Below are 24757 nucleotides of genomic sequence, written 5' to 3'. Positions count from 1 at the left end.
ATTTTGACAGTTAGAGCACTTTTAGTTGCAGCTCTTTTTCAGCCTACTTTTTTTCCACTGTTTATTTACTACCTGAATAAAATGTTCTTAAGAGGGCCTTAGCAGAAGAAAGGTAATTTATTACCCAATAATTTTATATAAGAACGACTCTTATATCTTCATAATTTTTTAAGTTAGAGGCGATTTTGTCAAAAAGGGTCCAAGAACCATTAAAATTGATCTGTTGAAACGCATCAAGATTTTTATTAATTGCATTATTAATTTTGGGTATAACTTCGTAGCCACTTAAGATATTTTCATGATTTTTTTTAAAGCAGGATAAAGGGATTCCTGATGATGGATTTGAGGGTCAAAACGTCGTTCTAAATTAAAAATGTTGGCAGTTAGAGCACTTTTAAATGGAGATCTTTTTCAGTCTACTTTTTTGTCACTCTTTATTCGCGACCTAAATAAAATAGTCTTAAAAGGGCCCCAGCAAAAGAAAGCGCATTTACTCCACATTCATTTCGTATAAGAACGACTCTTGTATCTCAACAATTACTTGAGTTAAAGGCGATTATAGCAAACAAGGTCCAAGAACCATTAAAATTGATCTGTTAAAACGCATCAAGATTTTTATTAAATTGCATTATTCATTTTGGGAATAACATCGTAGCCACTCAAGATATTTTCATAGGGCCTATGTATATCTTGGACGCAGTTTAAAAATAAACGAAGAATTTTTATAAAATGCGTGTTTTCCTACGTAACTGGATAAAGTGCAATAGGAAAACACAATTTTAAAATGACACCGAGGATATTAAGGAACTGAGATAGGGATATGTCCGAAAAACCGGCCAAAAAGTCGAGATTTTGCCTCTCCTAAGACCTATAATATCTTGGACGCAGTTTAAAAATAAGCAATGAATTTTTATAAAATTAGTGTTTTCCTACGTAATTGAATAAACCGCAATGAAAAAACACAATTCTAGAATGATCCCGAGGATATTAAAGAGCTGAGACAGGGATATGAAGGAAAAAACGGCCAAAAAGACGAGATTTTGCCCCTCTTAAGGCCTAAATCTTGGATGCAGTTTAAAGATAAACGAACAATTTTTATAAAATGAGTGTTTTCTTATATAATTGGATAAACTGCAAAAAAAAAAACACAATTTTAGAATGATCCCGAGAATATTAAAAAGCTGAGACGGATATGGCCGAAAAAACGGCCAAAAAGACGAGATTTTGCCTCTCCTAAGACCTAATCTTGGACGCAGTTTAAATATAGGCGAAGAATTTTTATAACATGAGTGTTTTCATACGTAATTGGATAAATTGCAATAGAAAAACACAATTTTAGAATGATACTAAGGATATTAAAAAACTAAGACAGGGATATGTCCGAAAAACCGGCCAAAAAAGATTTTGCCTCTCCTAAGATCTATATCTTGGTAACAACGATAATCTTGACAACACTGTCACTATTTTTTTAAATATCATCCAGCCCTAAAAGTTAAATTATTCCTATTTAACAAAAACAAACCAAACATCTTATTTTTTGCACAGCCTGACAACGTCGTCAAATGGGGTCTACATATTCGAAAAATATACTCGTCATTCGTTTCGGGCGACACCTCATAGGCAAAAGTGACAACGGCATAAAAGAGCGGCAAAGTAGTTTCCTATACTAAATGTAGGTGAATGGGAAACAGATATTTGGGGTGGTTTTTTGATAAGGAATATAATTTATTGTCAATAATTGAATATAATTCTCATCAGTTGCTAAGAAACTAAATAAAAAGTGTATGAAGCATTGAAAAGCCCATTTTTTAGTACTAACTCAACGTTTTTGCCTATAAAGGACACTAAACAAACAGAACTGATAATAAAAGACACAGAAAAGCAAGAAAACCCTTTTTTCTGGAGGACAATTAAGTGGGGAAAGGGACGAAATAAAAAAGCAAAAAAAAAACTATTGAAGAAACAATTTCTTTTTATTACTAACTCAACAGCTTTTTTCTATACAGGATCCTAAACAAACAAAATCGATGATAAAAAAAAAGAAAGAAAATACAAAAGAAAAAAATTAAAAGCATCTCAGCAAGATGTATGTAGTTACATATATAATATTCTCACACGGAACATTTTTACTGCGGTGAAACTAAAACTACACGTTAAGGGGATGATACATCGAATAGAAAAATATCGTTCTTAACAAATTGACCACCATAAAGCTCTATTTTGGGCTGGTGAGCAGGCCATTAAAATCCGTGTTTTCTTTGCGTTATTTTGAGAACGGATGGGTGAATAATGCGGTTATTAATTAAAATCAGGAAACTCCTATTTTTAAAATATACTTTGCTAATATAAAGACTCATTTCTTATTAGTAATTTCTAATAAATATCTGGAACTTATATACATACGCAACTAGTATAAGCACTACTTTAATTAGTTTTTTTTTATATAATATTATGCTTCTGTCAATTTTCTTAGGCAAGGATATAAAATTCTTGATATACCAGATTATTACTAATATAGGTATTAAGATGATACAAAATATTAACGTGTTCCACTAAATGAAAAAAAAACTTGGTTCAAAAACGAAGAAAACAATAATTTAATTTTTCCTTAAATTATAAATAACTTAAAGAATTTTTATAGAAAAACGTAAAGAGATCTTTTTTGTAGAGCATTAAATTCCTTTTAAAAAAAATATAATAAAGGTAAGTAAACTAAAAGAGGTAGTTAAAGATATTTTCAGAGAGATGTTTTATAGGAAATTTAATTTCCTATAAATATATGTGCAGATCATTTTTTTACCTCGGTAGTTTGGCAGCTTTGACGCAAAAATGAAAGCACAAATAAAAAAATAGAAATCAAAGCATTTTTTCTAATTCCTATATTTCGATATTCAAAAAATATTTTATTCAAATATTATATTCACATACAACACATAACGCCATTATATTTTATTTATTGTAAATGACTAGGAGTTACCTTGAAATATTCTTATTATTTTTCAGTATATCCATTGAATATTTTGTTGCACATGCTTACGTCATTAAGAGGATCGTTTGAATCTTTCGAGCTCAGTTCATACAAAAATTTCCCAATAAACATAAGAATATTTATTCGATTAATAATGCACTAAAATAAGTCAATGTTCCTAAGTCAATTATATCGGCCGGAATAGCCCTTAAAAGAACATTTTATTTTAATTAATAGAATAACCATAAGATGCATATATTCCCAAGATATCAGGGGACATTGGAACCTTCCAAGCTAAATATTCATAAAATATTAGCGGTTTCTGGAAGAATAAGAACATTCTTAATTTACTCGGTTCTATGCATTCAGGGTGAGTAGAAATATCCAGAGAATAGCAGTTTCGTGATTGTATATATTAAAAAACCATGTAACATGCATTAATAAAAATAGTGTGATTTTTTAAAATATTTTTTAAAAATAAATAAATTGTAACAATAGTAGTTGTTTATTCATTCATTTCTAATAGTTTATTTTAGAAGAATATCTGAAATATAGGGCCATGCCTTGCTAATAAATGTTTTAGTAGAAAAAAAGCAGACATTATGGCAATAGCAATGTGTAAGACGAGGAAAGCCGAGATTTTTGTTATTATGGTACAACATTGCTTTGAGGGTAAACAGTACAGTGATGTATTTTAAAAAAAAAGTGATGACGACCATTCAAACTCGAAACGTCCTCCGATAATCCTAGTAATATTTATTAATTTTTCTCTATAGACAACTAGGCTAATACCGATAACGTAAAAGGTGTAAAATACACAACGGTCTTAAACACATTGGTCGCCTATTAAAACGCCTGCAATGTAGGGCAAAAAAAAAACAAGAAAGACAGACTTATGACAATAACAATGTGCAAGCCAAGGAAAGCCATTTCCAGAATTGTTCCTTTTTTGCTTAAAGATTTTTGTTAATTGTTTATGGTATATCATTGCTTTGCCGCCGGGTCGAAAGTACTGCAATGTATTTAAAAATTAAAATTGACAATGACTAATTAAATTCGAAACGTCAGATAATCTCAGTTATATTTATATGAATAAACAATATTTTAAAATAGAGAAAAAAAATAAAAATGTTATAAATGTTAAAATGTTAAACTAAAGGTGGAAAAAAGCAATGAAAAAATTAGATAAACCAACTATGAATTAAAATGAGGCCATACTAGACTTGCCTGGGTGCTGAATTCAATGGCGGAACGCTCAACAGACAGAAAAGCAACTTACAACAGACAGTTTAGCCTTTTTATAAAGGCAACTAAACTAAAAATTGGGTAAAAGGTGAATAAGAAAATACATAAATGATCATAAATAATATTTTATGCAGTTTTAGAGCAAAAGAACACTTGTAATGTGGAATACAAAAACCGTTTTAGTAGAGAAAGACATACTTTATGACAATAACAATGTATGAGAAAACATCTTGTCGGACTTGCATTGTCTTATTTATTTATTGTAACACGACGTTTCGGTTGGTAAGTATCTCCAACCGTTATCAAGTGTAAACAGTTTACACTTGATAACGGTTGGAGATACTTACCAACCGAAACGTCGTGTTACAATAAATAAATAAGACAATGCAAGTCCGACAAGATGTTTTCACTGTACCATTGTCTACCATCTTCAAAAACAATGTATGAGACAAGGAAAGCCGTACCCGAAAGTGTTACGAAACATTTCAATGAAAAAATTATTTTATGATAATAATATTTAATAGTAAGTGATACTGTTAATGGCGGATATATTAAAAAAAAATATCATTCTAAGTCGAAAGGTCTTGACAGTTTTTTTTTTTAAATACTGCCTTAAGAAATAAATTTTAACGAAACCATGAAATAATATAAAAAGTTGATTTTCCAGTTACTATTTTAGAATTATACCACACAACGACGAATTTTTGAACATATTGTCTATTATACGGAAGGTTCAGAAGCCAATAAGTGTAAGTCAATTTCCTGTGAAAATCGAGTATTACAATTTTTTTTTCCCTTAAAGCTCAAACTTTCCCTCTTGAAAATTCGGAAGGCAAAACGTGGTTGCAGCTTTATTAAACAACTTAAAATAATAATTATTCTTTTTCTATGTCCAAATCCAATAGTCATTAGAGAGATCCTTACTCTGATGGTGGACCCAGACATGACCTTAATAGTCAAAATAATTAAAAACATCTAAAAATTAACGCAAAGAATGGTCTTCGTTTATTTTGGTACAGATTAATGTAAAAATATTAAACTAAATTCGGTCCATCACTGCTAAAACTTGTTTAAACTATAAATTTTTCATGTCAAGACATCAGGCATTTATCAGTCTCAAGATTGGACTAACGTAGTTGCCAGTGCTAGTTACCAATATTGATCCCATCAAATCAATAATTAAGGTGGAAAAAATAATTGCCTACACCGAAATTGGGTTTAGTAGTAAAAAGACCAACTAATTTGTGAACTAAAGCTCAGGTACCAAAATCAAAGGAAAATCTCCAGATTTAACTTTAAAGGTTGCTTAAGATAGTTCGGATAATTTAAGTCGTTTTTTCTCTCAATTCAAAAGGAACGAACGCAATGTTGTCATTTTAATGTACCTTACACTATTTTACTTCCATATAAAACTAAGCTACTCATTTTTCCATATTATCAATTCGATCTTTAATGGACTTTTAAATGTACCAAAAATTTTTTTTATCATTTCCAGGCATATTTTATTAAAACTTAAAAAAGCCCTAAAGTATAAGGTAGCATAAAGTTTTTAAAAATCTGTGATTTTTTCACTGTAAAATATACAAGGTGTCTGAAAAGACATTTTATATTTGTTTAGCTTACTGTCATTAAACTAAGAAACTTAGATTACTGGTATTTCCTAATTAACGAGTTCATTCGTGATGATCCCGTCAGGGTTTTTGCTGGTAATCCAAGATATGTACTTTTTTTCTTACCTATATATTTATAAAAGAAATAAAAATTAATATTCCAAAAATATTTTTTTTCCTATGAACATAAACGGAGATCTCCTGATTATCTCTTTATTTAATTATTTTTAGAAATAGTTATTAAGAGCCTCACTTTTACTACATTTCTATCTTAGATCAAAATTCAGCTTTGTAGTTTAGACACAAACTAAAATATTTTATCCTATTCTTTAATTTTTTATCAAATTATGAAATGGATTAAATAACTTTTAAGAAATTGGAACTTCTGCCTGATTCACTAAAACACTTAAACTGAATCGAGTTAAAAAAAACTCATGAATAAAATGAGCCATCATCTCTATATTAGCAGGTCAATTTATTACAAAAAAATTGATTCATGTTTTTATTATATAATAACTTAGATATTTTTAAAGAGAGTTATTTAGAAGCTCAAACTTCACTTCTATAACATCTGAGATACTTATTTTATCAGCAAAAGTGGTATATCTAACTCGTTTTTCACGGAATGTTTAAGATTACTGAGTGTGAGTCTTCAAGCGTTACTAAAAAAAGGCCAAAATTAGGTCGCGTTTTTGACTCGTCAAAAAAACTAAGATTGCAAACACATGAAACTGGTAGCAGTTATGTTCAAGGTTAAAATGTTTTGAAGTAATTGGTGTTCAAGACCGTTTGGAAAAAAAAAATTCAAAAAACTTTAATGAAATAAAATCCTATAATGAGCAGACCTTATACTTGGCAGGTCTCATTTCGCATGAGCCAGTTAAAAGACGGCGCCAAAGAAAAGCTAACGATGAAGGTGTAGTTTATCACTCATTCTCCTACAAATATAAGGTAAGTTGTATTATTGTTCTAGCTCTTTTACAGTAGTTAATTTCTTTCAAGGTTCGAGTAATGCGAGATAATGGAGCCAAAGAGATTCCTGTTTTCTACAAGGCAATGCTGTCGTTACATGGAATATCAGCGAAGCGCATTCAAAACATCCAGCAAAAGCTTGTTAAAGACGGACATGTTGGTGAAGATGGTCGTGGTCGACATTCCAATCGACCAAACAAGTTACACCAAGAAACCACTAATGCTGTCTTTGCTCATATTCGATCATTTAAAGGTAGACAGTCACACTATAGCCTTCACAAGTCGAAAAAAACCTACCTACCAGAGGAGTTAAACGTTAAGAAAATGTTCCAAATGTTTAAGGAATTACATCCGACTAGACCAATTTCATATGAGTCATATCGTTCTATCTTTGTAAACAAATTTAATATTAGTTTCGGTTACCCGCGCAGTGACACATGCAGCAGTTGCGATGAATATAAAGCAAAAATTGCAGATCCTTCACAGGCTTCAAACCTTGCTACATTACATGTGACAAATCAACTTCACCATAAGGCAGAGGCTTTTTATCAAAGAAAACGATCCGAACGCAAAAGAGCTCAACAACACCCCCATCATGAAGCCATTGCTATGGATTATCAAAAAAACTAGCCACTGCCAAACATTAGCACTAATGATGTATACTACAAACGACAGTTATTGTTCTACTTATTTCATATTCACGTTTTAGCCAGTGGTGAGGCATTTTTTTATACGTACACAGAAACCGCCGCAAAAAAAGGCGCAGACGAAGTTGCTTCTATGCTGTTTAATTACATACTCAATGAATTGAATCCCGAAGTTCAAGAACTTGTGATTTTTTGTTATTCGTGTTGTGGACAGAATCAAAATTATACTTTGTTTCGAATGCTTCATTATGTTGTACAAGGCCGACTTCAGTGTATAAAAATGGTTTTTACAATTAGAGGACATAGCTACATGGAATGTGATCGTAATATGGGCTTAATCAATTCTAAAGTTTTTGTCGAACTTCCTTTCAGTTGGAATGATCACATTCGAAATGCCCGCGTTAAACCAAGTCCCTTTAAAGTAGTTAGCTGTGAAGATCAAGAGATTTTTCGAAGCTGGACTGATCATTTAACAAACTATTATGTAACAAAATGTCCCTCTGAAACCCACCCAATCAGAGAACTGCTCATAAAAAAAAGAAGAGCCCAGAATGATCGATCATCGTGATTCGTACAATGGAGGCTTTATTTCAAGCGTCGTAGTGCCTACAAAAAAAAACTGAGAACTACCAAAAAAGGAAAAGCGAGAGGAAAAGCAGCCAAAGGCAAATTAAAAAATGCAGACAATATAGTTGGTATATTAGATCTACCTTCAGGACAATTTGAACTTCCAAATTTCAAATATGAAAACAGGATTCCCATCAATGCTAAGAAATACCAAAACCTGCAGGATTTAAAACGTTTTTGTAGTGTCGAAGCTCAACTTTACTTTGAAAATATAAATGTAACTGAATAAAAAATTTTTGTCATCTTTTTTTTCCTGATTTTGTGTACATAACCATAATGAAATTTTTTTCTAGATGCTTATGTTAAAAAATTAGTAGTTTTAAACTATTTTAGTAAAAACATATACACAAGCCAACCTTTTAAAAATAAATCTTCCAAAAAGAGTTAAGCTACAAGAAAATAGAAGGTTTTTAAATTTAAAATCTGTTTTGCACAAAACTTTGGATTTGTGACCCTCATCCTTTTTCGCCTGTAGTCTTCATATTATTAACTACTGAGCTCCTTTAGCAATTTATTAATTAACCAGAATTTATCGTAAATAAAATAAGAAAAATTTAATCAATACCATCTGATCTGTATTTCAGAGGACCATGAAATGTCTACATTTTCGATTATCTAGTACCAAGAATATTAAAATTAAACTTTTCTTACTTCTTGTTCTCTTTAATTTCCACATTTTATCTCTCGTTGTCACCAGATTCTTTAGTAGCTCACTTAATATAAAAACGATGACAATCAAAATATACCAAACATTAGCTCTCTATCATAAGTGCATTCAAGACTAAATATTCCATCTATTGAAGAAATCATTTTCTTACTAGACTTTCCTTCTCGCAAAAAAATCACAGTTCCCAAATTTCAACTTTTTCTCTCCCGCGTGTTCCTTGATATAAATTCTTTCAATTACACTGATAAACTAGAATTAGTCTCAAACTCAAATCTCAAACAAAAAATCAATTAATTTCAGAGATGTCATTCAGTTAAGATATATGCTATTGAGCATATATCTTAGCTCATATAAAAGCCGCCATACTAGATGCACCTAAAGTTACACCCAGATAACATTCAATAATTGGTGCTAGAATTAAAACCCAAGGATGTTATTCAGAGGTACTCTTGGTCTATTAGAATAATCTATTTTGATGTTGTCAAAGTTAATTTAACTTTCTGACAGCGGCGTCAACAAAATCGTTTTTTCGAAATGCCCGCATTATCTCCTCAAGAAAAAGCAATAATAAACACTCGTCTCATGGATGCAGTTCCTATAAGAAGAGTCGCAAAAGAATTGGGCATTAGTAAAAATACCGTTTCCTTAGCTAAGGCAAAAATTGCAGAATATGGAGCTATTGTAAGAAATCCAGGTTCTAGTCGACCAAAAATTTCAAACGACATTCAAGATAGAGTTTTCTGGCTTTCTAAGAAACAGTCCGTTTGAAACAGCAATAAAGGCAAAAGTAGATACGCATTTTCCTGGTTCTGCCAATACAGCTCGTAGTATAGAAAATCTGGTAGGATAAGAAATTCGGAAATTAAAAGTTGCTGTGCAACAAATAAAATATTTTTAACTGAAGCAAACAAACAGAGAATATTACAATTTGCCCATCAATATGCACACCAAAACAACATATGGGAAACGGTAATATTTTCGGATGAAAAAACCTTTCAGTCGTGCAATAATGGCAAAATCCGCCTTTACAGGCCTTCGAGTACCAGATATGATGAAGGACATACTCATAAGACTACTCAAAGTTGACGTTTTAGTATAAACGTTTGGGCCTGGATTAGTTTTAGAGGACCACGCGTTTGTCAAATAGTGCAGGGAAGGCTTAATGCCTTAGGATATTGCAATATCCAACAATGATATGGTACCATCAGTTGGTGTAGTCTATGGGCAAGATTTTATCTTCCAACATGATAATGCTCCTATAGATACTGCCCATATAGTTTAAAACTAACTAGACGAAAGACGAATTCAAGTTTTACCGTGGCCCTCGATATCAATCCAATTGAAAACTTGGGTTAAAATGGCAAAATATATGTATATCAAGATAACTGTAGACCTAGAAATCAGAATGAATTACGCCTAACGATAGATGACGCATGGGACCAAATAATCGAAGAATATATCAGAAACTTAATTTTAACACGTTAACTGCCAGTCCCAATAAAAAAAAAAATTACCGGGTCCTAGGGGCCACGTAACTTTTTTATTAAAAACAGTGTCTGTGTGCATCAAAACGAACGCATGTGTAAAAATTTATGTAATTTTTGCTTTTTTTGGTTTAAAAACGCTGTGTCCAAATGTGGTACACATGGCACCTGATTGTACAGGTTTTATTTTTTGATGTCGTGTGCCATGTGTACCTTATCTGGACACGTACAAGGTCAATGTTGATTCTCCTGGAGAGATGGCAGCAGTTGTACGGTTTTCACTAGAAGCGCAAATACCACGTGCATTTTATGTTTGTTGCCTTCTTCAGTCATTCTTTCTATAAAAATCGGTGTAAAAACATGTTGTTTTGTGGGCTATAATTTGGAGGAGCAATGGCGGCAAAGAAAAGAATTATTTCTGATACTGAGATGCAACAAGCAGTGGAGGCTGCAGCAGAAGAAATAGATTTATAGAGACCTCGACATGAGTGACGAGTTTTCAAATATCTCAGATTCTGATTTGGATACGACATATTTGGCCGGCGAGATATCTTCAGGCAGTTTTGAAAAAGACCGCCCTAAAAAGAAAAAGATAAAGTATGTACGTCAGTTAGGTACGTAGCAGGTTTGGCAATTCCATTTTTTATACATAGCTTATTTTCTAAAATGAAAAAAACAGTGTTGTAAAAAGTTTCAATATACTAACTCGCGTACGAAACTAAGTGGAATACTTATGTATATCAAATTTAACGTCTAAAATTCATATTTTCTCTTCCTAGTAATGATTATCATCTTATACACTACCCTCCATTTTTTTAGATACTTCCGAGCCTTAAACATCTGCTCAGTTAGATATAGACATAGATTCTTCAGGCAATGATAAAAGACCGGAGTGGAGACCAGCTTCAGGAAATTTGTCGACATTCACTCTACCAATGAATATTGAAATTTCACTAGCCTTGCAGACCCAAATGCGCGGTAAGGATTAACTTCATTTTTTTGAATTACTTGGATCCGACGATGTTATCAATAAGATCCCTCAAAAGAGCACAAAGTTTCCGAAAAGACAGATAATGAGAAAAAGCTAAAAAGAGGCAGGTGCAGATATTGCTACGAAAAAAACTCACAAGAACAGGGGCGTAATTATGCTGTAAAAAATACCAAAAGATTTTCCTACGTATTAGGTTGTGACGAAAATATTTTTATTTGTAAGGACCGTTTTTTCCAAAAACACGTTTTTAAAAATATAAAATTATCTTTTTATTTTGAAGTATTTTATTTTTAAAATTAGTTTGTTTATTTTATAATTATAAATAACAATTTTACATGTTAAATTACTGCCCATTGAAAAAATAAACGTATCATTTAAAAACGTCAATATTTTGTGTCATATTATTTCGAAAAACAAAAATATTCCCGAGCCATTCTCAAACAAACTATTTCCTACGCCAGACCAATCCATACATACATTTCAATCAACGCTTAATGTGGCCGCCCCATGTACACATGGCTTGGAAGGTAAGAAGTTCTGTGTCCACTGGTGGTACACATGGCAGTTAACGTGTTAAGTATGCCACGACGTTTGCAAGCTGTAATTGATAACGACGGTGCTCTTACTAAGTATTAATAATTTTTTATTTCATATTATCAAAAAAGATATTAGTTAGTTTTGGTTTATGCATAAAATGTGTTCCAAATAAAAATAAATATCGAAAAATAAAAAAGTTTTGTATCAATATTATTATTTAAATATGTAATTATTAAGATTCCAAAAATTCATATTGCGTAAATATGCATACCATATTCAAGAAATACGATTTACTATAATAGACTAGGAGACCATTCCCTGCCTAAATTTGAATGTACCAATTTTTTTTCGGCACGATGGTACAATTCGTAAACCAATGATTGACAGGTTACCAAGAACTTATTTTCGGATGAAGCTCACATCCACCTTAATGAACAACCAATCCCAAATGAATCGCTCATTTCAAAAACCACATAAGTCAATTTTTCCAATATGTCGTTTTTGCCATGAAACGGCTTGTCATGTGTTCCTACACGTTATAGGCAAAAACCACGCAAGTCAAATATACCGATATAAAAATGAACCGACTCCAATTTCAGAATTCACTGCAAAAACCAAATTAGTCAATTACTTATGTTGTTTTTGCAACGATTATCTTATCAAGAGTGGGGGCGTCATCATAACGTTTCTTCTGTGTGGCTATTCTTAGTTGTTTACATTCTCAGTTTGTCGTTGACTGTTAGTAGTCGTAACGTAATTTTTTATTTTGATACGTAAATATCGTCGAAAAATGTCCGATAGTTCAAGTAGTGAAATAGAAGATCGACCAGAACCTCTGAAAAAGAGGCAACAGCGACCAGAATCATACAAAAGGAATATTATCAAGAAATCAAAAGTTAAGGGGCTTGAACATATCAACTGTAAAGGAAAAGTTTTGCCGCCACGTGCTACCGGACCCCGTTATGCTTTCAAATATTTCATCGTTACAAAATTGAAAAATAAAGTCGTATGCAAGAAAGCTTTTATCTCCATTTTTGGCATAACAGAAAACCGAGTAAGACGCCTATGCGACCTACTTGTTAGATCGGAAACTCCTCATGACAAACGAGGCCAACATCCCAAGGCCAATACTACACGGCCTAAAATTTTAAAAGAAATACACGATCATATTATGGATTTCCCTCGAAAGAGAACTCATTACTCAGAGGCAAACCCAAGCTTTTTCGTATTTTTGTTGTCAACGCGTGAAGTCATGAATTTTTCAAAATGGTGGCCTACCTACTATAAGAGACCATGCCTATCAGATGAGAGTTTTGGACGGCACGTTCCAAAAGAAAATAAGCAGTCATTTTCTCCATCTACGTATATGTCCTTTGAATATGATAGGAATAAAAAAGGAGCCATTGTTACCAGACAGTTCATTGATGGCTTAAGTAGACATACGTTCCAGTTGGTTAGAAACAAAGCTATGGAAATATCTTTACCAGAGAAGCAGGCTTATCCATTGGGCCACGTTCCCATAAATCCCAAAAAAATTGAAAACATCAAACAAGTCAGAAATAGCATACTTCAACAGCATATGCCATTTTATGAGGAAATTTTTCGATGGCCAACAGGAGAAGAGCAAGATTTCCAAGAGAATGTCGAGAATGACGAAGATTTTGACTATGTACCCTAAATATTATTTAACCTGTTTTTTTTTTGAATTTATAATTATTTTTGAACAAATATTTTGAACATGTAATTTTTAGTTTATATCTCCCGAAAAATGCAAAAAAGAATTTAACAAATTTTCTCCGTGCAAAAATAACATAAGTCAAAATTTTTATTTAATTTTTTTTAACAACAAATTCTAGTTTTCTGGATTTTTTCTCGATGCCCTTGCTTTTGGTAACTAATCACTTCAAATAAAAAATATTTATTTCTACTAAAAAAACATACTTTTTTAAATAATCAGTTTTTTATGTTTCCTGAAAATTATATTTTTTTGACTTACGTGGTTTTTGAAATGAACAATTCAAATGTAAACATCAGAAACCTGTTGATTCGCCTACTAAGGGTCTATAATTTTTTGAAGATGAATCCTAGACGTTATGTGCTTTTTTTTCCAAAACTTCAGAATGTTCTTGACTATAACCAAAGAACCAATAGGATGGAGCAAAGTCCACAATTGCCAAATTCACATTTGCAAAGGCCACACGTGCAATCTCTGCCACGAGTTCGTAATTTTTTTCCAGGTAAATTAATTTCAAGAATGACATTGCCATATTGGCCTCCACACAGACCTAATTTGACTCCTATGGACTTTCTCCTGTTGGCGTTTCCTCAAATCTAAAGTTTACATCAATAAACCATTAACTTCCCTAAAGCACTTCAAACAAAATATTCGTCAGGAAATGGGAGCCTACCTACCAATCCGTCATAAGAAATTTTACGACCTTATTTTTAAGAAATTTAGTTTTTTATTATTTATTATTTTTGCAATATAAAATGTCTTTTAGAGACACTACGACGTTTTGTGACTTAAATATTGTTTTGAGTTAAATTTGAATAAATTAAAACGTTATGGGTCAACTTACCTGTGTTTACAGCAACAGTTCTTTTAAAATAGCTATTAAATTAAATTTTTCTCTGTCATTATGTAAAAAAAAAATAATTTTATAAAACGTTCGTCTCACTGCCCCCATTAAAGTAATATCTGCTTAGAACGATAACCTACTTTTATTTAATATTAATATATTACAAATATCCAAATGCATTGTAAACAAAGAATAATAAATCGCTAAACTAATTGTTTATTAATTAAAGTCGCCTTACATTCACATCGAAAACAAAACTGTTTAACTCTTAGCAGATCACTTAACTAGTTACAAAACAAAAAATTGTGTTTTCCTTTTTTTTTTAACGATCAATAAGTAAAAGCATAAAGGTGTTTAAATTAAGAGACGTTTCGTCTAATATATTAACAAACCTCGTCCGGGATACAGTGAGTAAAATCGTAACAAAAAATACCGAAAGAGAAATTGTTTTTATTTAATATCTGAGATACTACAAAGTGGCAAAGTAGGCAAAATGAATGAATAGTCTAAAGGCTTTAAGATAATACTTCTAGTAATTATTATGTGTTAAATGCTCTTTGTTGACCTATCTAAAATTAAACTTTGTCGAGTACAAGTTGTTGCTCTACTTTTGTCCGATAGTGTATATTTTAATCCTTTATACAATTTCTTGGTTTAAGTTTTAATGGGGTACGAAAAATGCCGTATTTTAAGATATATTTATTGATCTGATAATGCCCACATGGGCAAAATACGAGTGATCTCTGACGTATAACCTTAACATACTTGTGAGACCTTGACTAGGAGTTTTCTTTATTGTAACTATTAAAACGTAGGGAATAGTCAAGTTTTTCTTGTGATCCAAACATAATTTTTAAGATCTGGCTGAAAACTAGCTACTATCAGATATATCAAACTAATATTTAGGTCAAGCCACTATTTAAAACCTAGTACCACCCAATAACATTTGCATTTCGGTAAAATATCTAAAATCAAAAGAAAATTGAGAGAAACAACAATGTCACGATAATATGTAAATAAAAGTGATCAAGAAGAGCCAAATCTCTAAGTACTGCTAACACATAGAAAACAGGTTTAGGCTAAGTAGAAATTTCGTATTTCGAAAACGATTTTTCGACCTTTATTCAAGGAACGAACCTATCAAGCGAATAAGAAAAAATCTTTATTTAAAAAGATTGTGTCATCTCAAGTCGTAGTATCTCATCATAATTTAAAATGAAAACTCGGTATCTTGTGCTTCCAATTATTTTAGAGCCCCGAGGATGCCAATAAATCTGACAAAACATCGTCTAATGTTCCAACACGTTCGGACTTTCATCTATTGATCCCTAAACCGCGCGAATTAAAAAAATAATTTAACCATAAACTTCCATTAGTAAAACTCTTATTCACCCATCCGTACGCACGCGCCACCCTCACTCGTCTCTTATCACAACAACGTCGATACCCACCGAGCACACAAATGAGTTTTTTTGTTTTGTTTTGGTCAACACACTGGTTAAATCACTCTTTACAAGGTTCTATTATAGTTAGGGTGGGGCCCTAAGGGTTAATCCTGCATCTCCTCGGGGACCTCGTGGGGATTCAGGATACCGGGAACGGAGAGTTGCACTCGCCGTTTCTCGGCCTGTGCCGCCTGCAGCGCCTTCTCGCGTTCGTCCAAGAATAAATCGGAGTCGTCCTCCCCGGTGTATTCCTGTAATATCATAACCTCAAAGTTTAACACATATATTTCATAAATTGTATCGAGGAAATGAGGAGTGACGTAACAAAACGCGTTTTTAACTTAAAAAAAAAACTATTTTCTTACCCTTATTTGTACCAAGAAGTCTCTGAGATGCTCCTTAAATGCAGATATATCCTGGTCCAAATTAAACATACCCTGGACCATGATCTTGATCTGGTTGTCGGTTAAATGCGGGAAGGCCGTCCTTAAAAGGCTCGCAGTGAACTCCTGTATGAACATAACGTTGTCCGCCGTGCGACCCAGTTGGCAATTAACCTTTCCAGATTCGACCTAAAATTATTAGTTTGTAATAAAATAAAGTTTTTTTATTACTAAATGAGAGCAAAAGAAGTGGATGTAGCAAGGAACATCCATAGAAAAATTGACTTACATGAAAATGATACATAATATTGTAACGAAATTCGGGAACACACTTTTATTGTCAACGTCAAAAACACTAACCTAACTCGCCTTGACTGTCGTTTAATTGTTTCCAAGGTAAAAACTGACTAAACAATTAAAACTGAATGAATTGTCACGAAGCGCGTCCTTTTTAAAACCCGATGGAACAGTTTCAAAATATTTAGAATTATCTTCATTGTTTTTGCCGAAAAAGACCAATAATTTTAGGAGAATACTGACAGTCAAAGCAAGCAAGTGTATACATATTCTAGAAAATTCAAACTACAGGGACTTACAATAATATAACCTAAATAGGATCCAAAATGGGGCTATCGAACAAGATGAACTACTTAAAAACTAAATCAGTAGAACCCTAAAGAAACCCTACGAATCAACTTCAACTACAGAATACTAATAAAAATAATCTAAAAACTAGGAGAATAATTAACGTATTTACATTTTCATAATAATGTATTAAATCAGTCTAATAGGCTGTTGGATTTGGTGTGTTGTAGGGCTGAATGTAGAGTCAGCTAAGATGAATTACCCATTGTCGCTCAAGATGCCTATCATTCTCTTTATCAACTGATATAAATTTGTTAAAGAACAATATGTCTTTTAGGGAACATGCTCATTAAAAATCATATAATTTTAAAAAGGCGGATATTCATCGTATCTAACGATGAGATACTAAGAACTGATTGGCAATTTCTCTGTGATATCGGTGACATAAACTTAGCTGTAGAAAGCTTTAACGATAAATTGCAAAAAATATTTGCTAACTATGTTCCACTTCGCGTAATACATAAACACCAATATTGATGCCGATATACCAAAGATATCATTAAAAATGTAAAACACAAAGCTAGGTTGCATAAAAAAATGAAAAATACGAATAATCACCAATATCGAGTTGAATTCGGCAATATTAGGTCTGTAGTAAAAAGGTAATTGAAAGAAGCTTATAATTCATAATATATTCAAAATGTAGAATCGAATATTTTAACAGATTCCAGCCGATTCTGGAATTTCTTGGGTTTTTTGTCCCAGGAAATATGCGTTATAGGGACAGATCCCTTATAACTTTAGTTTCTTAAGTATTTATCCTTTCAAATTGATGGTTTTTACCCTCCACAGGGCATTTCACATAATCTGCTTTTAATTAGATTCTCCGCGGAATCTCTTAAATTCAGAAGAAACAAAAATTCAGTTGTGTTGTTGCATAGAATTCTGCATGGGGGTATTGACTGTTCTGAATTGCTAGATAAATTAAATATTTGTGTAACACGATTAAATTCTAGGAATACTAAAACTTTTTACTGTACCAAGGCAAATACGAATATCCTCTTATATTCACCCCTGTATGTAATGTGTAATAACGCTAATAGAATCTAAGAATCTTGTGATTTATTTGTATGCTCTGGTGCTGAAGTTGTAACAGCGTTTTTAGGATTATCCAATTAACTTTGCTGTTTGTATTGTATGTTTTTTTTCTCTTTGAGATTTAGGTACACAGGTACATATTTTTTTTTTGGCTATAAATTTGTGGTTGCTAATTTTTATAAAGGAAGCTTAGGATTTTTGCTATAAATTATTAAAATATAGTTTATACTATGATGTCGTGGAGAATATTTTGGTTTAGGTATGTTTTTATTATATCTTAAAAATAATTAAAACATTATTGTCACGTTTCGTTTCCAGTGTTCGGCTGTATTGCTAAAAATAAAATTAGTAAATGGATTTTAAAAGTTGAACATTCGAAATATCTAGAATGAATGGCACTATTATTGTATTGGCAAACTCTTTTCCACAAAAAACAAAAAGTGCAAACTTTGTTCAAAATCGAATATCTCAAAAAGTGTTTTTTTGTAGTAAACTGCACCAGTTAAACAAACAAATTGTAAGATTTCTCTCGACCCCAAACGCTTCGTTTAAAAGCGTTTTAAATCATTTTTCTAAGAAAAAAGCGTTTTTCCATATTAATAGATCTCATAGCCATCAAAGTATTGCCAATTTTTCCCGTTATTATTATATTCAGTGACATATTCGGAGATACATAGAGGTGCAGCTGATTTGTCGATGGCATCATCTTCCATCAAGAAACTATCAAATTGTATAAAGAACTCATGTTTAATACCTTTCATAATTTTAAATATATTATATATTAAAACAATATATATGTTTTCATAAAAATTTAATACCAAATATTACTGCAATGAAAAAGATATAGATTGCATAGATTTGAAATACTTGAGTTTAAAATAATGTATTCAGGATTGATATTTTCAGACATAACATTGGTATAATATACTGATATAGAATATTAACATTTTGTGTGACAGCCCCATTGAAATGCCTGTAAGAGTTTCCAAATTATGCTAAAAGAAGTACTTTTTTTTTAAAGAAAAAGCCACTATAAAACCTTACCCAAAATCGCTATATATCGGCCAATTTTTGGCTCACAGAGACCTTTCGTACCTCAAATAAATCTTTAGAGTTTTCAGTACATTAGGATAAAAAAATTATTAATTTATCTAAAGCAGTTTTTGACTAATAGCCCAAAATGTTAAGGAATAGTTAGTTTTAATTTTCTCCGAAAGTTTTTTTTAGAGATCTTTTTTTCAAGTCTTTAAATTTTGTTCAATTGAGTCGTTAGGTAAATCATCAGACACTACGACATAACTTTCCACTTTTTTCACCCAAATAATAAACATCAGTAAAAATGGAACCTTATTTGGGTTTTCCACTGATCTGACTGTATTTAATTTTTTAATGTGACCAATTATCTGCAAAATACAGTAATGGCCAAAAGTAGATAGACAAATGGTTTTTTAAAAAAAATCAAAGGAGATACAAATTCTATAATAAAGATATTTAAGTATATTATGGGCAACTTAAACATGTATAAAAATAATAAAACATTCTTTAGAAACAATCACCTAATTTGGTAAATAATAAGAAATATAGAAATTAGATAGACAAATTTAAAAAATAACCAATACTCGTTTTTTTTTTTGAAGTATTACTTTTTAATTACAAACTAAACCATCTACAATTTTAGTATTTTGTAAAATACCCATTATTGTCTATTACAGCCTGACATCTGGCATTGATTCAATAAGATTGTCTATGAGTTTAAAACCAATATTTTTCCATTTCTGTTGCAACCGTTCGAATAATTCACATTTATTTAAATAGTTTGTATCCCTAATATCACGATCTACAATTTCCCATAAATTTTCGATGGGATTAAGATCGGGTGACTGGGATGGTCATTTAAAAACTGGTATTTTTCTTCTTCGAAAAATTGCTTCATAATTTTGAAATATCCCTGTACATAAACCTGTCCACTATGCCCTCTATGCGATGTAACGGGCCCATTCCATAACCTGAGAAGCAACCCCAAACCATCACCGATCCACCTCCATGCTTAACTGTGGGTTTTGTGTACTTGGTATTCAAACGCTGGCCAGAAGGACGTCTAACATATTGACAGACTTAGATTCGTCGCTCCCGCAAACACGTTCCCATTCATGCTTTGTCCAGTGTATATGCTGACGGGCAAATTCCAATCGGGCTAAGCGATTATTTTTTGAAAGCAATGATTTTTTTGCTGGCCTACGTGCAAATAGATTCTCTTTTACCAACCTTCGTCTTACAGTCCTTGAGGACACATTACAAATCCCTAGAGGCTGTAATTCTATCTGAATTTGACGAGAAGACATGAAAGGGTTATTCTGGCTAATTTGTTTTAATTTGCGTACAGCTCTAATGTCCATTTTTTTTGGTCGACCAGATTTATTTCTTGGCTCTAATGATCCTGTCCTTTCATATCTTTTAATAATTGCTCAAACAGCTTTTCTTTTAACATCAAATCTACGAGCAATATCAATTTGACGATCACCCGCGCGATATGAATTAATAATGCGTTGTCTTAAATCAAGAGAGAATCTAATTCCGCGTGGCATGTTGCTTGCACCTTGAGTTAAAGAGAAGCAATACTATACTAATTTTATTTTATAAATATCTAGACAAAAAAATAATTCCAAAATTATTTTTGTCTATCTACTTTTGACCAGCTATATTTATATTATTGCTTTATCTGATAGCAAGCAAAATATTTAACTGAAATTTATTGGCATCTTTTTAAAGACCGCCTTACAAATAACAATAATTTAAAATCTAGGGGACCTGTGCGTAAATCTTTAAACAATTATATGATAATAATACTTTGTCTATCTACTTTTGGCCACTACTGTATATGTATGTGTTGTACCAGTCTTGTTAGATCTTATTACCATCATTTACACCAGTTATTACTGCTTTAAAATTAAAAGCTACTTTGAAAAAATACCTATTAATAAAAATCTTTTACTCCATTCAATACCTCGACAATGATTTTAATATTATATAGTTGTAGTATATTGTGTAAGCTGTTTCTTTTTGTATTTTATTTACGGTAGTTTACATGGAATCAGTTTTGTTATATTGAAATTTGTAAACTGCCTTTTTTTATTTTATTTTAATTTCATTGTAATTTTAGAAAAAATATATTACTCTCTTTGACATATAAAAGCACATTATTGTGTAATATTATGAATAAACAAACTGAAACTTCTACACGAAGCGTTATGGTCGAGGAAAACTTTACAATTTGCTACACTAACAAGTACACTAGAAAAAAAAACACTTTGAGATAGTCGATTTAAAGAAAATTGCACTTTTGTGGAAAAGATTTTTTTTGATGAGAATTGCAGAACTGCCGATACAATAGTGTCATTCATTCTGGTCATTTCGAATGTTCAACTGTCAAAATCCATGTTATTTACTTTTGATAAAGCAAAGCACACTTAAGAAAATGTGATTATTTCAGGTGTAAAATATCGATTTTTGCCTTTAAAAAAAATAGCGAGAAGCCGGAAAAATTCAATGAAAATTAAAATCATGTCCTGGTCGTTTTGAAATGGGAATAGGCTAATACTAAATCATTTGGATACTTTTTTAGTTGTATGGAACATGACTCTTCTTTCCTATAATAGTTGGAAGACATAGAAAAGGGAGATGTAACATATGGCTTCAAAAACCTGGCAAATATGAAAAAAAATTATTACAAATACTTGGCAAACATAGAATATAACTGTAAAAAATTAATGAGATTTACAAAAAAAAAATCCTGAGAAAATGACAATTATATCCGATGGAGCAACAAGTAATTTTAAAAATCATTTTCATAATGAAAAGAAAAGGGTATTTTTTGTGACTATCGTACTAAATATATTCAATATACTAAGCATTTTGCAAATTAAACACCGAAAATTAAACAGATCTTTCTAGACATTAAAGAATTAGCCATTTTCCGTTTCCAAGAAAAACCGAAACGTAGGCAAAGCTGCAAAAATTGCTGTAGTTTTATTTCTTTTCTTAAGATAATAGAAGATTCACGTTTAAGTATGGTATCAAACATTGTTGCAATGTCCATTTTCTTTACTTTGTATATTAGGTGTTAATTAAAAATATAACTTACCAGTGAAAAGATATAAGCCAAAATAGTGGCGTGCATGCTCAAACTAGCGGTGTGAGACGTATCGGTAACAACCGAGAAAACGTGCTGTAAAATGTCGGTCAAATAAGTCTGATAAAAACTGGGTGCGGCCGCCTCGTGTTCCTCGACGTTTTGCAGTAATTTTAGTAAAATTTGTAGACCGGTCTCCGCGACGTTTCGCATTGTGTGCTTGAAAGCCCAGATTATACTGTCCAGGACGAGCTGCAATATTATATTATATAATTACTATCAAAAGTAAATGAACGAGAAAGAAATAAGTTCTTACCTTAAATTGTGTGGGAGGTATACTCAAAAATGCGGCGAAACAATGAGTGTTGACGGCTTGTAGCAGCAAGAAGAAATAGGTTCGGTGCTCGGGGAACTGCTCGAAATCTTTGTTGATCATTTCCAAGGTGCACTCGAAGACCGCGTCGAATATTTTCGGGACCTAATGGGCAAATTGGTCAGGTTTATACGATTTTAAAATAATTAGCACTTATGCATTACACTTCTGTGATTTATAATTACACTCACACATGATGGTGTTTTTTCTTATAGGAACCACATTAAATTTTTGCATTTTGAAAATGTTTGCCAAATTACCTTTTGTATGGTAAGGAATATCCCAACTAGCATTTTTGGCAACAGCTACGTAAGCGCGAGTATAAAGAACACTTTAAAGTTGTGGTTACTAGTCGCGGGAACCGTTTAGGCACCGTTTTGCACGATTTTGCTGTAGCAAATACGTAATTCTAACGTCCCGGGAACTTCTTTTTAACGTCCCATAGTGGTTTTCGGGATGTCATAGAGTAGTAATTGTGTAGTGCTAGTTACTAAGAAGTTACTGAGACAATATTATGCAAACATTTTGATTCTCTTTCTTTGTCAACACAAATAATTTTATATGTCCGTCTTTATTCTAAGTGATGGCGTTGTATCGGGGTTAATCTACTTCATATTGTATTTAATATAGCTGATATGATCGCTTACCAGAGTGGAAAAATGTAAACGAAGCAAATTTTACTGTTAAACATGGGCAATATAGGACGAAAATAAAGAACGCTTCATTAAAATAATGACTTTTAACAAAAAAATATACCAAGTCTAAACATTTAAATTTAATTATTTAAAGAAGGTAGATCAGTTTTTTCACTCCTCTTTACTCCTATGAATATAAGAAGTCTATAATTTAATAAAAATTGCATAAAATGTAAAAGTATTCCGATTTTAGCAAATTCATAAAATCGTGCAATACCTTTTCAAACGAACAAAATGGAGACAAATAATTAAAAAAAATATGGCGAATTGTTGTTAGAATTACCAAGAAGTTTCTTTTGTTACTTCAAAGTAAAAATGACTTAAGAATAAGTAAATTATTTCAAAAAAATGGTACTATAAAGTATATTTTACTGCATAGTAGAAATAATTACTTAAAGGTAATTTGCTTTAATAGCCAAGGTGGTAAATATTACTTTAAAGAAGAAATAAGGGTAACTATTTCGGTCTTGTTACTGATAATATTACTTCAAAGTGTATTACTGCGTGGTAATATTTTGATGTTCCTATGTAGTCGCAAGAACTTGAAATTTAACTTTGTAATCGCGCTTACTTAAAAGTTCCCATTTAATCGTCCTACCTACCAATATTTTCTACTTTATAGTAACGACGTTGTAAAGGTAATTAGGTCAGGTCGCTAAGCGGTATCAGCTACCATCAGACTTACCGCAAAGTAATAATTACTATATAGTCAAGTATTAAGTTAATATTACGTATTTCTTACTACTATTTTTTACTTGGCAGTTATTTAAACTTATAAGATATTTTTTTGGTACCAGTTACCGATGTATTACTTGAATAAAGTAATATAGTCAAACAATGTTGTAGCCGTAACTAAAATTGCTAGTTGGGATTTATTATAGCGGGTTGGGAAGGGCGGGAAGACTTATCTCACAAATGGAAATGCCAATGTTTTTTTCAAGAGTTATGCATTTCGATGAGTTTACTCATTATCATCATCAGACTCTTTTTTTTTTCGTTTCAGAGAAACACATTAAAACAACAAACAGTAAGTTGAAATTAGAACGTCGACAGAGTTCTACAACTAACATTTATTATTTTTAAAAACCCGAATTTTCGGAAAAAACTAAATTTGTCTTGTCAGTTTGTTACAGCCTAGATGAACTGACAAGATAATATTTAAACTGTCATAAATATCATTAATATTAAATATTTGTAAGTTTTTTTAGTACTGTAGTACAAAGTGACAGGTATTGTACTAATAATTTAATCAATTAAGGTTTTTACTAATGAAGAAAAGCGAGATATGATAAAAAATTGATTATAAATACAATAGAAATGGCATTAGAAATGTATTTGTTGATTTGTCCGGAGCAACTGCACCATACTTGCTATTTAAAACTTTGGATGAAAATCTTGGTAGGTTTGGTTCTTTTAATAAGCTGTTTAATCCATGGGTCAAGAAAATTTAAAAAAAATACTTTGTAGATAAATATGAGGTAAGAGAAATCTACAGGACAAGTTTCCAAAATATTATTATAGCCTCTAATGCAAGTGTTTCCAGACCACTTAAAAAAGTGGATTTAAGCCATTTAAAATTCATTTAGCTAAAAAACTGCAATCTGGTGATGCTAAAAGACGTGCGTTTTTTTTAAGTGGCAAAAAATTACAAACTGGGGAATTTTTAACAGAAATAATAAACACATTTGGAGCCAAAACAGGTATTTATAAAAATCGAATTTT

General features: G+C 31.6%; 1 protein-coding gene across 1 annotated transcript in view; it reads right to left on the bottom strand.

Annotated features, from left to right (window-relative positions):
- Positions 1 to 1952: 1952 nt before the first annotated feature.
- The window catches only part of LOC126741918 (exportin-1), a 43893-nt gene continuing 21088 nt past the window's right edge, over positions 1953 to 24757 (bottom strand). The window contains exons 7-10 of the mRNA XM_050448395.1: positions 22284 to 22445; positions 21980 to 22219; positions 16138 to 16344; positions 1953 to 16023 (exon numbers count right to left, since the gene is read on the bottom strand). Of these exons, the coding sequence (XP_050304352.1) occupies positions 15877 to 16023; positions 16138 to 16344; positions 21980 to 22219; positions 22284 to 22445 (756 nt within the window). The 3' untranslated portion in view covers positions 1953 to 15876. The remainder of the gene's footprint in view (positions 16024 to 16137; positions 16345 to 21979; positions 22220 to 22283; positions 22446 to 24757) is intronic.

Source organism: Anthonomus grandis, chromosome 11, assembly GCF_022605725.1.
Source record: "Anthonomus grandis grandis chromosome 11, icAntGran1.3, whole genome shotgun sequence".
Taxonomy (NCBI): Eukaryota; Metazoa; Arthropoda; class Insecta; order Coleoptera; family Curculionidae; genus Anthonomus; species Anthonomus grandis.
The sequence above is the reverse complement of the archived record's forward strand: the minus strand, read 5'-3'. Positions and strand labels throughout refer to the sequence as shown.